The sequence below is a fragment of the Balaenoptera ricei genome, chromosome 12, assembly GCF_028023285.1.
Source record: "Balaenoptera ricei isolate mBalRic1 chromosome 12, mBalRic1.hap2, whole genome shotgun sequence".
NCBI lineage: Eukaryota > Metazoa > Chordata > Mammalia > Artiodactyla > Balaenopteridae > Balaenoptera > Balaenoptera ricei.
The window spans coordinates 76,691,377-76,706,483 of NC_082650.1; the positions used below are offsets into that span (position 1 = coordinate 76,691,377).

Genomic DNA, 15,107 nt, shown 5'->3' on the forward strand with positions numbered 1-15,107 from the left:
TTCAAACCCTTGTTCAAATTTCAACTGTACTAGAGAATGTCAGAGTAACTAAATATTTGGCTTTCAAATTACAGCCAACTCTGCTAAGGGTCTGACATACATCCCCAAAATCACCAAACCAAGAAAAGATGACATTAGGACAGAGATAACAGCTAGGTAGAAGGCCTGGGTCTCAGAGTCTTGGCTTACTCACAGCTAGCAATGAATAACAGTACCTCTTGCTTTTTAAAGGTTAAAACTTTTTTTTAAAGGTATGAAATAATCTATTTCATTCTTCATATTCTTATCCAAATCAATAAATCTTATTTTCCCCCAAATTTCACAAATTCCACTCCTTAAAAAGGGAACTTGTTTTCTATGTACTTACTGGTTTATAAAACAAAAGAATCCAACTTAAATCCAATTTTAAAAATAACTACATATCAGGAATCTATGAATTTCGAAAGAATGCCTTATGTTGATATTGGCATTATTGTTTTACCTGACTCATGTGGAATGGAAAACAGAAGAGTATGAGGTCCAGTGTGCTTCTCTGTACCAGTACACTTGAATCCTGCACCGAAGTGCTTACTGCTTCTACCTAAAATAAGAGAGTCTTTAGTATCTATTGTGTATTACCCTGGGAAATAGTTACCATGAAAATGTAACAATGCTTCATTTTCCTCAAAAAAAAGAAGTATGCTTCCAAGTTTCTTATATCACTAATTACACATTTTTACATTGTTTTGAATAGGTAAATATATTATAATAGTTTAAAATTAAGGAGTACAAAAGAGTACACAGCCAAAAGTTTCTCCCCCATCTGTTTCCAACCACCCAGTTTTGTTTGTGTAAACAATCAAGACTACTGAATACTTTCTGTAAATATAAGTAGATAAAAACATGCATGCATAATCCCAAACTCTGCCTTTTTCATTTAACAACATACTCTGAAGAGCTTTCCTTAACACTACATAAAGAGTTTCATTTTTTATATCCGAAGAAATACTTCCTTTCACAGATGAATCCTAATTTAACTAGGCTCCTAATGATGGACATTTATACTGTTTACAACCAATTACTATTGTAAATAATGTTGCAATATACTTACATAATATACAAGCACACCTATAGGATAAATCTTTCAAAGCAGAATTTCCAGATATTGTGATATACGCAGTTGCAATTTAAATAGTGTAATGCTTTGTCTTAAGGTTATGTATATTTATATTCTCACCAGCTCTGTGTGACAATTTGTTTTTCCGTGTTTACCCACACATTTTTTGTTTTTGCCAATCTGATATATGAAAACGGGTATCTTCATACAGTTTAAATTTTTATTTCCCTTCTTATAAATAACATTGAGACTTTTTTCGTACCTTTGAATTATTTTTATTTCCTTAGGTTAAGTTTCTGTTCAAATCAATTTTTCTACTTGACTATTAATATTTACTTATTTATTTATGTAGCTCTTTGAATAATAAGGAGGTTAATCCTTTGACTGTGACGTATTATAAACAGTTTTCCAATTATGGCACTTGTTTTTTTAAAGAAATTTAAAAAAATGACTTCTTTAAAACTTCCATTAAGTCATTAAAAGGAAATGTAACAATACATTTGGAAAATAGTTTGGTAGTTTCTTATAACCTTAAAACATATATTAGGAGAAAATATAGAAGTAAATCTGTTTGAGCTTAGATTAGACACAATTTCTTAGATAATATCTAACACCAAAAGCACAAATGACAAAAAAGAAAACAGATAAATTGGATTTGATCAAAATTAAAATTTTTGTGCTTCAAAGGACACTATCAAGAAAGTGAGAAGACAACTGAGAGAATGGGAGAAAATATTTTTAAATCATATATATGATAAGAATTTAATACCCAAAATGTGTAGAGAACTCCTACAACATAACAACAAAAAGAGAAACAAACCAATTTAAATAACGGGCAAAGAATTTGAACAGACATTTCTCCAAAGATTTAAAGACGGCCAATAACCACAAATATGTCCAACATCATTAGTCATCAGGGAAATGCAAATCAAAACCACAATAACACTTCACACCCATTAGGATGGCTGTAATAAAAAAGACAGACAATAACAAGTATAGAAATGGATGTAGAGAAAAGGGAACTCTCGTATATTGCTAATTGGAATGTACATCGGTACAGTCACTTTGGAAAACAGTTTGCCAGTTCCTCAAAAAGTTAAACATAGTTACCATATGACCCAGTAATCCCACTGTTAGGTGTATACCTAGAAGATACAAAAACTTATGCCTACACAAAAACTTATACATGAATGTTCATAAAGAATTATTCCTTAATAGCCAAAAAGTAGAAGTAACCCAAACTGTAATCAACTGAACGATGGATAAATAAAATGTGTTATATCCACACAATAGAATATTAATCAGCCATTAAAAGGAATGAAGTACATGCTTCAATATGAACAAATCTTGAAAATATTATGGTAAGTGAAAGAAGTTATTCATAAAAGACTATGTATTGGGCTTCCCTGGTGGCACAGTGGTAAAGAATCCGCCTGCCAATGCAGGGGACATGAGTTCGAGCCCTGGTCTGAGAAGATCCCACATGCCGCGGAGCGGCTAGGCCCGTAAGCCACAACTACTGAGCCTGCACGTCTGGAGCTTGTGCTCTGCAACGGGAGAGGCCGTGACAGTGAGAGGCCCGCGCGTCGCGATGAAGAGTGGCCCCCGCTTGCCACAACTGGAGAAAGCCCTCGCACAGAAATGAAGACCCAACACAGCCATAAATAAATTTAAAAAAAAAAAAAAAAAAGACTACATATTATATATTTCATTTATATGAAATGTCCAGAATAGGCAAATCTATAGAAACAGAAAATAGACAGTAGTTGCTAGGGACAGGAGTAAGGGGAAAATGTGATGTGATTAATGGGTACAGATGGGGTTTCTTTCTGGGGTGACGAAAATGTTCTCAAATTAGTGGTGATAGTTGTACAACTTTGTGAATATACTAAAAACCACTGAACTGTACAATTCAAAAGGATAAATTTCATTGTATGTGAATTATATCTCAATAAAGCTGTTATAAAAAAAAGTTAAACATATATTTACCTTATAAAGCAGGAATCCCATTCCTAGGTATTTTCCCAAGAAATAAGAATACATGTCTGGATAAAGAAGATGTGGTACATATATACAATGGAATATTACTCAGCCATTAAAAAGAATGAAATAATGCCATTTGCAGCAACATAGATGGACCTAGATATTATCATACTAAGTGAAGTAAGACAGAGAAAGACAAGTATCATACAATATCACTTATATAAGGAATCTTAAAAAAAATGATACAAATGAACTTATTTACAAAACAGAAACAGACTCACAGACTTAGAAAACAAACTTATGGTTACCAAAGGGGGAAGATGGGGGGAAGGGATAAATTAGGAGGTTGGGAGTAACATATACACACTACTGTATTTAAAACAGATAACCAACAAAGACCTACTGTACAGCACAGGGAACTCTACTCAATATTCTGTAATAATCTAAATGGGAAAAGAATTTGAAAAAGAATAGATATATGCATATGTATAACTGAATCATGTTGCTGTGCACTTGAGACTAACATTATAAATCAACTATATTCCAATATAAAATAAAAATTTTAAAAAAAGAGGGACTTCCCTGGTGGTCCAGTGGTTAAGAATCTGCCTTCCAATGCAGGGGACGCGGGTTCGATCCCTGGTCAGGGAACTAAGATCCCACATGCCGCGGGGCAACTAAGCCTGCAGCCTCTAGAGCCTGTGAGCCACACCTAGAGAGGCTGCGTGCCTCAACTACTGAGCCCACGTGCTCTGGAGCCCGTGCACCACAACTAGAGAGCCCACACCCTGCAACTACTGAGCCCGTGCGCTCTAGAGCCTGAGTGCCACAGCTGGAGAGAAGCCCATGCACCGCAACAAAAGATTGCGTGTGCCACAACCAAGACCCAACGCAGCCAAATAAATAAATAAATATGAAAAAAAAGAGAAATAGCTGTAAATGGAAAAAAAAGAACATATGTCTATATAAATAACTGTATGCAAATGTTTATATTAGTTTTATTCATAACTGCCCCAAACTGGAAAGAACTCAAATGTTCATTAATCAGTGAATGAATAAACAAACTATGGTATATTCATACAATACTACATAGCAATATAAAAGAACAAACTATTGATACATGCAAAAACGTGGATGATTCTCAAACATGTTGTACAAAGTAAAAGAAACCAGACAACAGCTAACACTGCATGATTCTATTATGTAACATTCTGTAAAAAGCACAATCTACAGGAATAGAAAATAGACCAGTGTTTACAAGGGCTTGGGAGTGTAGGGGAATGAGAGTGACTACGAAGGGACAAAAAAGAACTTTTTGGGGTGATGTAAATGTTCTCTATCTTGATTTTATAGTATGTATATATGTATATAGTATGTATAGTATACTATAGTATGTATGAATTTGACAAATGACTATATATTTGTCAAATTCATACAACTGTACACGAGTTAATTTCAGTGTATGTTAATTACACTTTAATACATATAACCAAAAATCTGCATAAAAATCTGTCATTTCATAATCATATGGGGAAAAAGTAAAGGATGATTAATCACAACCTTTTTCTTTAAACATTTCAAAATGACCTTTAAGGGATTCTTTGTTTTTCACTCCTTGCTCATTTTAAGAGTACAGCACTCTACAGAGATAAAAGGTTTCCTTCTGTTCTTAATCTTGAAATTAAAAAGTATAAGCAAACAATCAATGTGATTTTTTTCAACTATCTTTCACTATCTGCTTTAGTAATACATCATTTTGCATAAATCCCATACAGAATCTGGCTATCACTTTGTCTAAAATCTGTCTTTCCTATAAAGAAATCTATGATCCAACAGAAGGTACACTTCGGGATAATATAATGAATGTGGCTATGTTAACAATGGTCTGATCAGTTAGCAAGATGGTAATAAAGACCATTTATTTGCTTGAATAACAGATAATAAAGATAACATATAAATAACAATTCCTTTTCCATGAAAAAAGAATTTGTAGGTTTTCAAAAAAATAATTAGCGACTATTTTGGTCTTTAAGTTTCCTTGATGAAAAATGTAAGCTCCATGAAAACAGGAACTTCATTCGTGGCACGATTCTCAGTATCTGGAATTTTGTGTCTGGCTATAAAGAATTATGAGTTAAATGAACAACCACACGTATACCTACCATTAGCTCAATATCACTGCCAATTATATAAAGCTGATCTTCCATGGAAAGCTTCCTGTTCAAATGGGCGAGAACATATGTGATTCCAGGTAAACGCACAGCAGGACTGGTAAGAAGACTACCCCAGAGGGCACTGTAGAATGCCGACTGGTCCACTGCAGTAGCAACCTTTTCCAATAATGTGTTTGTTCTGAGGTACAAAATAAAGTGGTTGAAAAAGGGAAATATTTAGTTTCACGATGTTAAACACAAATCATTATCCTCTCCCAGAATGTATGAAAGCATCCCTGCCGTAGTCATATGTTCCATAGATGGGAAGAAGCATACATGTCAGAGTCAGAGAACTGGGTGTAAGTCCTGGCTCTCCCATTTACTAGCTGTGTAATCTGGGGAAATCACTTAGTCTTTCTTCAGTTCAGTTTCCTCATCCGTAAAATGAAGATAACAACAAAAACACCACCACAAGTCCCATCTGCCTCAGTGGGTTGTTAAACCCACATACATTATAGTTAATAATAATCCTATAGCAGAACATATCTTCTGTTGATTTTCTACAAAATTTTAAAGGCTATTTCTAAATATTTCCTTGTCTTTGAAATCACATTATGTAATTCACTATTTCAATGAATTATCCTATGACAAAATCAGAGATGCATTATTGCTTTATTAAGAACTGCATTTAAAGAATAATTACATTTGTTTTAAACATAAGATAATGCAATACACAAAAATTATTACATTGCTGTATAGCAAATTCAGAATCAAGAGAATCTGATGATGAGTTCTACTGTTAACTTACTATGTGATTTAATACTAACACTGTAATCCCTTCTAGCCTCAATTTACCTACGCATTAAAAAAACATGTTTTCATATCATTTTATAGAACTTGTGTGAAATAACTGGCAAAACATATTGCTGTGGTCTGAATGTTTATGTTCCCTGAAAATTTATACATTAAAACCCTGATCCCCCAAAGTGATGGTATTAGAATGTGGAGCCTTTGGGAGGTGCTTAAGTCATGAGGGTGGAGCTCTCATGAATGAGATTAGTGTTCTTATGAAAGAAATACCAACAGAGCTCCAAAGTCCCTTCCAGTAGATGAGGATATAGGGAAAACGTTCCAGCTATGAACCAGGCAGAAGGCTCTCACCAGAGCATGGCCATGTTGGCACCTTGATTTTGGACTCCCAGCCTCAAGAACTGTGAGAAATAAATTTCTGAATTTTTGCACTTCTGAATATTTCTAAATTTCTGAAAATAAATTTCTACCCAGTCTGTGGTATTTTGTTACAACAGCCCAAAGGACTAAGGCACATAACAAGATTAAATCATACAGATACCACAGTCATAAAGATCATTATTCAATTTCTACGTTAAATTTTTAATTATAACTAGCAGATTTATAAAACGGTATTCATTGTATGCTTCCCTTAGGAGAATTAATAAAACAATTTAAAACAAGACTGATTTATAAACTTAATAATCTCACATTGTGTTTCTAAAATTGTAAGCAAGTAAGTAAAAAAGTTAATAAAAGTAAATGATAAGTTTTGAGGACAAAAGTATTTTTTCTCAAAGCAGCTTATAAGAGTAATCCAATATTTTCAGGATTAGATTCTTACAGCATTATGGGAGCAGATGAAATACAATAAAATAGAGTAGCTTGTCAATGCACTGGAATAAATTATTTAAATTTAAATCATTACGTGTACTCGTAAAGAAAGTTTGGCATTTTCTTTTTCTGCCACCTTAATTCATAATTTCCTTTTTGGTAAGAATATCAGTAACAGAGATATTAAAGATACTTAACGTTACCCTGCATTGTCTACCACTATTAACTTTCAAAGAAATAACAGGCTCCAAAACAGATCAAATCATTTTCTTTGAAGAGTTAAAATATCAAGAGTATCATGTCAATAGGTTGGTGCTAGGCTATTTTCCACCATTAACAATTTAAAAATTGATGGTACATGGCCCAATTTCCCATTCTTTTTATTAATTTAAATGTCCTATCTATTGTACTATTATTTTAAATTATGGGTCACAAATTTTTGAGTGATTTTTTATGTGCTAGGCACTAGACTAAGTGATATTGAAATAGTATAGTAACACAATGAAATAGGTTATGCTTTTTTATACATGAGAAAACTCAGTAAAGTTCAGAAATGTAGAAAAAGCTTTCCTAAGCTCACACAGTGTCTGTCAAACTAGGATTTGAACCTAGTCCATCTACCTTCCAAGTCTGTGCTCTTATTACTCAGCTAAATTTTCAGTGTGATATACAAAGTAGACACACTACAATAATTATTTTGCTATAAAAATCGTCAGGTGATATACTGAAGTGTCAAGAATAATTAGTTTTTGTGATGTTAATATTACTGATTTAAGGATGCTTGCTGACAAATCCATGACTTTGATTACTTAGCTGCAGCAGTAACAGTACTCTCTTACCTCTCATAGTACTCTGATCCTTCTTCTAAGCCAGGAAGAATACCAGTTAGCAATCCTTGTAGACCAGGCTTCAGTGTTTTACCCAAAGGCAGATAATATATCTCATACAGACTTAGCAATGTTGGTTTCACCGACATGGCAGCATTTGCAAGAAGAGGAAATAGTCCAGAACTGTTTTAAAAAATAAAAACAAAAGTGAGAGATAAAATAACTACAAAATATTAATTCATATGTACCAACATGTGTGTATAAATCTTTTTTAAATGAAATAATGTTATACTGCTCAGCTTAAAATGGTATCCTGTATAGTGATGCCTTCTGTATCTATGTAACCAACCCAGGTCTCTCACCTGAGCTTCATACTCATAAACCCAGTGGCCACCTAGCTGTTTCACAAAGGCCTTCAAATTTCACGATTCGTAAACAGAGTTCCCTCTCTCCCCCTGCCCAAAATCCTGATCCTTCCCCTGTAATTTCCATTTCAAAATACGGCATCAGCATCCATCTGGTTGACCAAAAGCTATACATCTTGGAGTGACCCTTGACCCTTTTAAAAAAATCTACTTTAAATCGGAATCAATTATCAAGTTTTCTCTCCAAGCCATTCTCCTACATATTTTTTGAATATAATAAATTCTCTCCATCTCCATCAGATAGTTCCTTAGAAGAGACCACCAAGATATCTCAGTCATCATCTCTTACCAATCATCATATCTCAATCACCATGTCTTACCAAGTACTGCTTCAGGATAGCCCTTTCACTGGGTTCCTGCTGCCTTTAAGATACAGTCTAAATGCTTAATGTGGCTTTAACATCTCGTTACGACATACCTCTGTACAGACCACGTATGCTCAATATCACTCCTGCAACCTCTGCTCCAGCTACGCTGAACAATTCCTCTCAAGTTCATTGTAGAACTTTCCACACCCTCGTTAGTGAGCAGGCCTTCGCACGTGCTGCTCTGAAAGATACAATTCCTGCTCCCTTACTTACAACCTCCTTGTTGTCTGGATGATTCCTAGACTTTCAGGACTCAGCCTAAGCTGTTTCCTTGAGGAGACTGTCTCCTAATTAGACTAGGTTAGGCTCCCTATTTGATGTTCCCATAGAGCCTAACACTTATTCTAATAAGTAATTCTGTTCTTACCAACAGTAAGTAATTCTATTGCTGTGATAATAATAAGTAATGCTAGGGACTTTCCTGGCGGTCCAGTGGTTAAGACTCTGCGCTTCCACTGCAGGGGGCAAGGGTCCAATCCCTGGTCGGGGAACTAAGATCTCGCATGCCACACAGTGCAGCCAAAAAAAAAAAGTAATGCTATTCCTTGCAGCAGCAAAAGGAAACATCAACAGAGTAAAAAGACAACCTACAGAATGGGAAAAAATGTTTGCAAACCATATATCTGATAAGGGGTTAATATCTAAAACACATAAAGAACTTGTACAACTCAATAGCAAACAAACAAATAACCTAATTACAAAATGGGCAAAGGACCTGAATAGACTTCTCTCCAAAGAAGATACATGAATGGTCAACAGGTACATGAAAAGATGCTCAACATCACTAGTCAACAGGGAAATGCATATTAAAACCACGGTGAGATAACATCTCATGCCTGACAGAAGGGCCATCATCAAAAAGACAAGATATAACAAATGCTGGTGTGGATGTGGAGACAAGGGAACCCCTGTGCACTGCTGGAGGGGCTGCAAATTGGTATGGTCACTATAGAAAACAGTATGGAGATTCCTCAAAAAGTTAAAAATTCCACTTCTGGGAATGTATTCAAAGGTAAAAAAACACTAACTCAAAAAGAATCCCCATGTTCATAGCAGCATTATTTACAATAGCCAAGACATGGAAACAACCTAGGTGTCCACTGATGGATGAATAAAGAAGTTGTGTGTATGTGTGTATACACACACACACACACACACACACACACACACACACACACACACACTGGAATATTATTCAGCCATAAAAATGAGGAAATCCTACCATTTGCAACCACATGGATGGATCTTTAAGGTATTATACTGAGATAAGTCAGACAGAAAAAGACATACCATATGATCTCACTTATAGGTAGAATCTTAAAACAAACCAAACCAAACCAAAACAAAAAAACACCCAAACTCATAGAAAAAGAGATCAAATTTGTGGTTACAAGAGGCAATGGTAGAGGGAGGGGGAATTAGAAGAAGGTGGTCAAAAGGTACCAACTTCCAGTTATAAGATAACTGAGTACTAAGAATGTAATGTAAAACATGATGACTACAGTTAACACTGCTATATGATATATAGGAAAGTTGTAGCAGAGTAAATCTCAAGAGTGCTCATCATAAGGAGAAAATTGTTTTCCTTCATTCTTTTCTTCTTTCTTTTCTTTTTATTGTATCTATATGAAAAGATGATGTTAGCTGAACCTATTGTGGTAATCATTTCACAGTATATGTAAATCAAACCATCATGCTGTACACCTTAAACTTATACAGTGAGGAATGTCAATTATTTATCAATAAAACTGGGGGGAAAAAAGAGTAATTCTAATAGATAATTCTGTAATATCAGAAAGCAAGAGACCATGACTCTCTTTTTATTTCTGTATCCTAAATCCTTAACACCAAGTCCTGCACTTGCAAAGTGCTTAACAAATGAATTAAGAATCTGTCTTGCTCCTACTTTATACAGAAAACAGAGGTCATCTAGTGGGAATTCCCTCAACTTGCCACTTTCCTGCCTTCAATTTTAGGTACAGTGTGACTTAAAGCTACAGTAGTAACCTCTTCAAAGCTACCTCGCCCCAGGGCCCAATGTCTGCCTTTGCCAGGGCCTTGCTTTATCTACCATCCTTTTTCTTTCCTGTAATTTCTTTCTTCCTCCACTGACAATTGTGCTTAAATCTTTCCTATGACTCTAAAAAGAGAACAAATTACAACAACAAAATCCCCAAACCTTTATCTTAACTACCTCCTGGCTTGAAGCTGCCTTCCTACTTCAACTTTTGGGGGGAAAAAAAAAGCACTTCTCCCAATTTATCACCTCCCGTCTGATCTTCAATCACGACACTTCTACCTGCTCTACTGAAGCTGTTCTCCATACTGTCACCAATGTCTACTAATTGCCAGATTTGATGGTCTATTTTCAGTCCCTACTGTTTCATTTGCCGGTAATATTTGATACTATTCACCGCAACTTTCTCTTGAAATTCTTTCCCCTTTTGGCTTCAGGTGAGCTCTGTCTCCTGGTACATTTTCTATCTCTGATTCTTCTAGTTCCTTTTCAATGACTACTTTCCTCCACCTGCTCTTTAAATAATGTGACTCCTAAGTATTCACAGAATGGTCTCATTCCTCTTCCCTCCTTATTATTCACAATGTACTGGGTGATCTCAATCATTCTCTTGGCTTCAACTGCCACCTGAATACTAACTGCTCTAAAATCTCTCTAGCCTGAAGTCTGGGTTTGTACTATCAAAAGTTTACTTTACATACCCAGTTAATATTTTATGCTGCTCAAACTACATGTCTAGCCTTCTTAGTAACACCTCTGTGTACTGTATCATATTAAAAAAAATAAGTTTGAAGACACAATATGATATTTTACCACATAATAGGTTATAGAACTTTAAAAGTATTTGTATTTAATTATGTTAAAGCATAAACCTTGAGATTAACTTACTTAATAAAAAATAAAAAGTCCAACATTAATATAAACTTCAGTTTTTAAATTAGCTATACCTCTAAAAAATACAGAATAACAATTTTGCTCCATAAGGTATGTGTATGTAAGAGTGTCTGCCATATTTAGACACGGTATTCTAGAATTAATTTATTATTCTTATATAGCATATTGCTAATAAAATTAGATATACTGCAACTTTGTAAAATAGCTGTTTCTTAAAGTAAACTTTCTGTTATTTGTTTAAAAAATAGCAGGCATGAGTTACATAAGAAAAGTCTTGCCTTAAGAAAGGAATCTATCAGTTATTACATGTAACTGAGCAATTTTCAGCTTTTTATTAAAAAGTACTGTTCCTTGGAATATAGTGTTTATTATTAGTATTAAAAATACCTATTACTGACTTTAGGTTCTATTTTTAAAACATCCATGCAGAATTTAAAGAAAGAGAAAACACATACACAGTAAAGTAGATCAATGAAGTTAAAAGTTTGTTTTTAAAAAGGCTAACAAAATTGATAAACTCATGACAAGACTAACCAAAGTAAAAAAGGATGTCTGCATCACCAATGTCACGAATGATAGAGGAAAACTGGATATGCACATGCAAAAGAATGAAATTAGACCCCTATCTTACAGCACTTACAAAAGTTAACTCCAAATGGATTAAAGACTTAAATATAAGGCCTGAAACCATAAAATATAGAGGAAACATAGAGGAAAACATAGAGAAAAGCTCCCTGACACTGGCGTTGGCAATGATTTTTTTGGATAAGAAACCTAAAGCAAAGGCAACAAAAGCAAAAATAAACAAGTGTGACTACATCAAACTAAAATGGAAGAGAGGATAAGATATGGGGAAGCCAGAATGAAAAGTTCTAACATATGTTTTATCATAGTTCCAAAAAAGGAAGAGAGAATACATGGAGTAAAGTCAATTTAAAGAGACTCCAGAATTGATGAAAGGTATTGATTTACAGATTTTAAAATCCCAATGAATCCCAGCCAGGATAAAGAAAAAGATATCTACCTCTAAATACATCGCAGTAAAACTGCAGAGTACTAATGACAAAGATGTAGAAGTAAGTAGGCAAGACTTCTCTGAGGAGCTGATACTTTATCAGAGACCTGGATTAAAGCATTACAGGGTGAGGAAAACAAAGAAAATGAGGAAGAATAAGCAAACAGACCTATGTTGTCAGAATGGAGCAAACTGGGTAGAAAGTGGTAGGAGTTAAGAGGTCACTGACACAGACTGGGCCGAAGTATATAAAGCCTTAAAAGCCACAGTAAGGGCTTTGAATTCTATTTTTAAGTGACAGGAGGAAGTCAATGGAGGTTTTTAACAGAGGAATGACATTATCTATTCAATGTATTAAAAAGTTTACTCTGATACTATGTGGAGCAAAGGGTGTAAGAGAATAAGAACAGATGTTATATGAATATTCAGAGGCCAGTAACAAGGACCACGCTAGAGATAATGCTTACTTAGCGTGGATGCTGCCAGCAAGGGTAGAGAGAGGTAGATGTATTTGGAACATGGAACAATAGCTAACATTTATTGAGTACTTATTACATGCTGTACATTGTTCTAAGCACTTTACATATATTAACTCTCTTAATTCTGTTAACAATACTATGAAATTGATCATCTTATTCCCATTTTTCCAGATGAGAATACATACAGAGGTGAAGAAAATGGCCCAAGATCACAGAGCCAGTTAGCTGTAAATATGAATTGTCTGACTCCACTGCCTCTGCTCTTAACCACCATGAGATAGAACCCTTAGCAACAGAATGTTCATGAGAGGAAGGAGAATATGGGCAAAGAAAACAAGATGTCAAGTGTAAGTCAGATTTCAGGTGTAAATGGATGGATGGTGGTGCCATTTACTGAGCTTCAGTGCACTGCAGATGGCCAGGTTTATGGGAGAAGGTGAGGTTAGTTTGGAGCAGGTTGAGCTTGAGTTGCCTTTAAAGATCCACACTGAGGTGGTGAGTAAGCCAGGAGTTTAAAGCAGAAGTCAGCACTAGTGATACCAAGTTGGAAGTCTGCACATAAAAGATAAATCATGGCTTGGATAAGCATGTCCAAGGAGAGAATATAAAATGAAAACATTAGGTACAGGACTAAGCAAGCCTTAAGGAACTCCATATGTAGAGTTTAGGGAAAGGAGAAAAGGCTGATAAAGGAGATTGAGAAAGTAACAAAACTGGAGAATGCAGTATCACAGAAGGCAAGAGAAAAAGACTATTTTAAGTAGAGAATGGTCAACTATGTTGAAAGGTGTTAAGAGATCAAGGTATCTATTTTTTCTCAGGGTAGTTCTCTAGCTTAAAAACATAGAATGTACTGTAGTCTCAACAATTTTGAAAAAAAAAACTTTTCAAAAATGACATCTGAGAAGGAAAAAATTCTTATATTAACAAACATTGGGGACTTCCTTGGTAGTCCAGTGGGTAAGATTCCACGTTCCCAATGCAGGGCGCCCGGGTTCGATCCCTCGTCAGGGAACTAGATCCCACATGCATGCTGCAACTAAGAGTCCGCACGCCACTACTAAGAAGTCTGCATGCCACAACTAAGAGTATGTGTGCTGCAACTAAAAGATCCTGAATGCTGCAACGAAGATCCCGCATGCTGCTACTAAGGCCTGGCACAGCCAAAATAAATAAATAAATCTTAAAAAAAAAAAAGAAAGAAATACTGTAAATTTTTCTGAAGTACTTATTTATCAAAATATTTAAGATTGACATCTGAAAACTTTCATCATTAAGGACTTCTCAATTTTTTACCTTTTACTGCAAAAAGCATAATAGCTAAAAATACTTTTTACTTACATGCAAATAGATAGTAAAATTATTCTCACCTATATAAAAAAAGATCTTTGGCAAGTCGCTTAGGTCCAATGATTTTGAAGATAATTTCATATGTTTCAAGTGCCTTCCGATGAACTCCACCTGGTAATGCTGGATGTAGACATTGAGCTAGGCGTTTGCCTATGGTCAGTTTTTTGGGTACCACTTGGTACTTTGCATTATTTTGTAAAACCTTGAAGAAAACATTTTAATTCAGTTGAGAAAAAATATTACATTTCATTTTATTTCCATTTTCTAGCATAGTATTACCAAAAATCCTCATAGGACTTCTTTACACTCTGAAAAAATTATAGAGGATGTCAAAAAGCTTTTGTTTTTGTCAGTTACATCTGTCAATACTGGATTTAAAATTAAAACTGAGGATTTAAAAATATTTATTAATTTGTTAAAAAAAAAACTCATTATGTGTTAACAGAAATAACATTTTTATGAAAAATAACAATACTTTCCAAAACAAACTTGTTCAGAAGAAAGGCACTGTTTTAGATGTCTGCAAATCTTTAATGTCAGTCAGCCTTCAACCTATTTTTGATACACTGTTTGAAATACATGAAGAAAATCGAACCTCAACATAGATACTTTGTTGGAAGAGGAACAACCACTGCTGTAGTATATCATATTATAGCAAGTAACTCTAGTGCTAACAAGAACATACATGAGATTATAATTGCCCATTTGCTTTTACTAATCTCCCAATTTGGCCAAATACATGTTGCTGTATTTATTCAGCCACTACATTTCTTTAGAGACGATGGTCAAAGGCAGAATTTATAGAAGAAGATGCTATCTCACAAATCACTCAAAGGAGATTAATTATTTAAGTGATAAAAGACTTACAAATGCAGTT

General features: G+C 34.7%; 1 protein-coding gene across 5 annotated transcripts in view; it reads right to left on the reverse strand.

Moving 5' to 3' along the window:
• Positions 1 to 15,107, reverse strand: part of DOP1A (DOP1 leucine zipper like protein A) — a 114,027-nt gene that overhangs the window by 69,618 nt on the left and 29,302 nt on the right. For 4 of the 5 annotated variants that reach the window (XR_009506226.1, XR_009506225.1, XR_009506227.1 and 1 more), the window contains exons 3-6: positions 14,251 to 14,432; positions 7,695 to 7,865; positions 5,238 to 5,431; positions 482 to 576 (exon numbers count right to left, since the gene is read on the reverse strand). Coding sequence is in view for 1 of the 5 variants with exons in the window: in XM_059941727.1 (XP_059797710.1) it covers positions 482 to 576; positions 5,238 to 5,431; positions 7,695 to 7,865; positions 14,251 to 14,432 (642 nt within the window). In the remaining 4 variants the exon portion in view is untranslated. Of the gene's footprint in view, positions 1 to 481; positions 577 to 5,237; positions 5,432 to 7,694; positions 7,866 to 8,525; positions 8,657 to 14,250; positions 14,433 to 15,107 lie in introns of those variants that run through there. The other variant, XR_009506228.1, reaches the window with a different exon arrangement.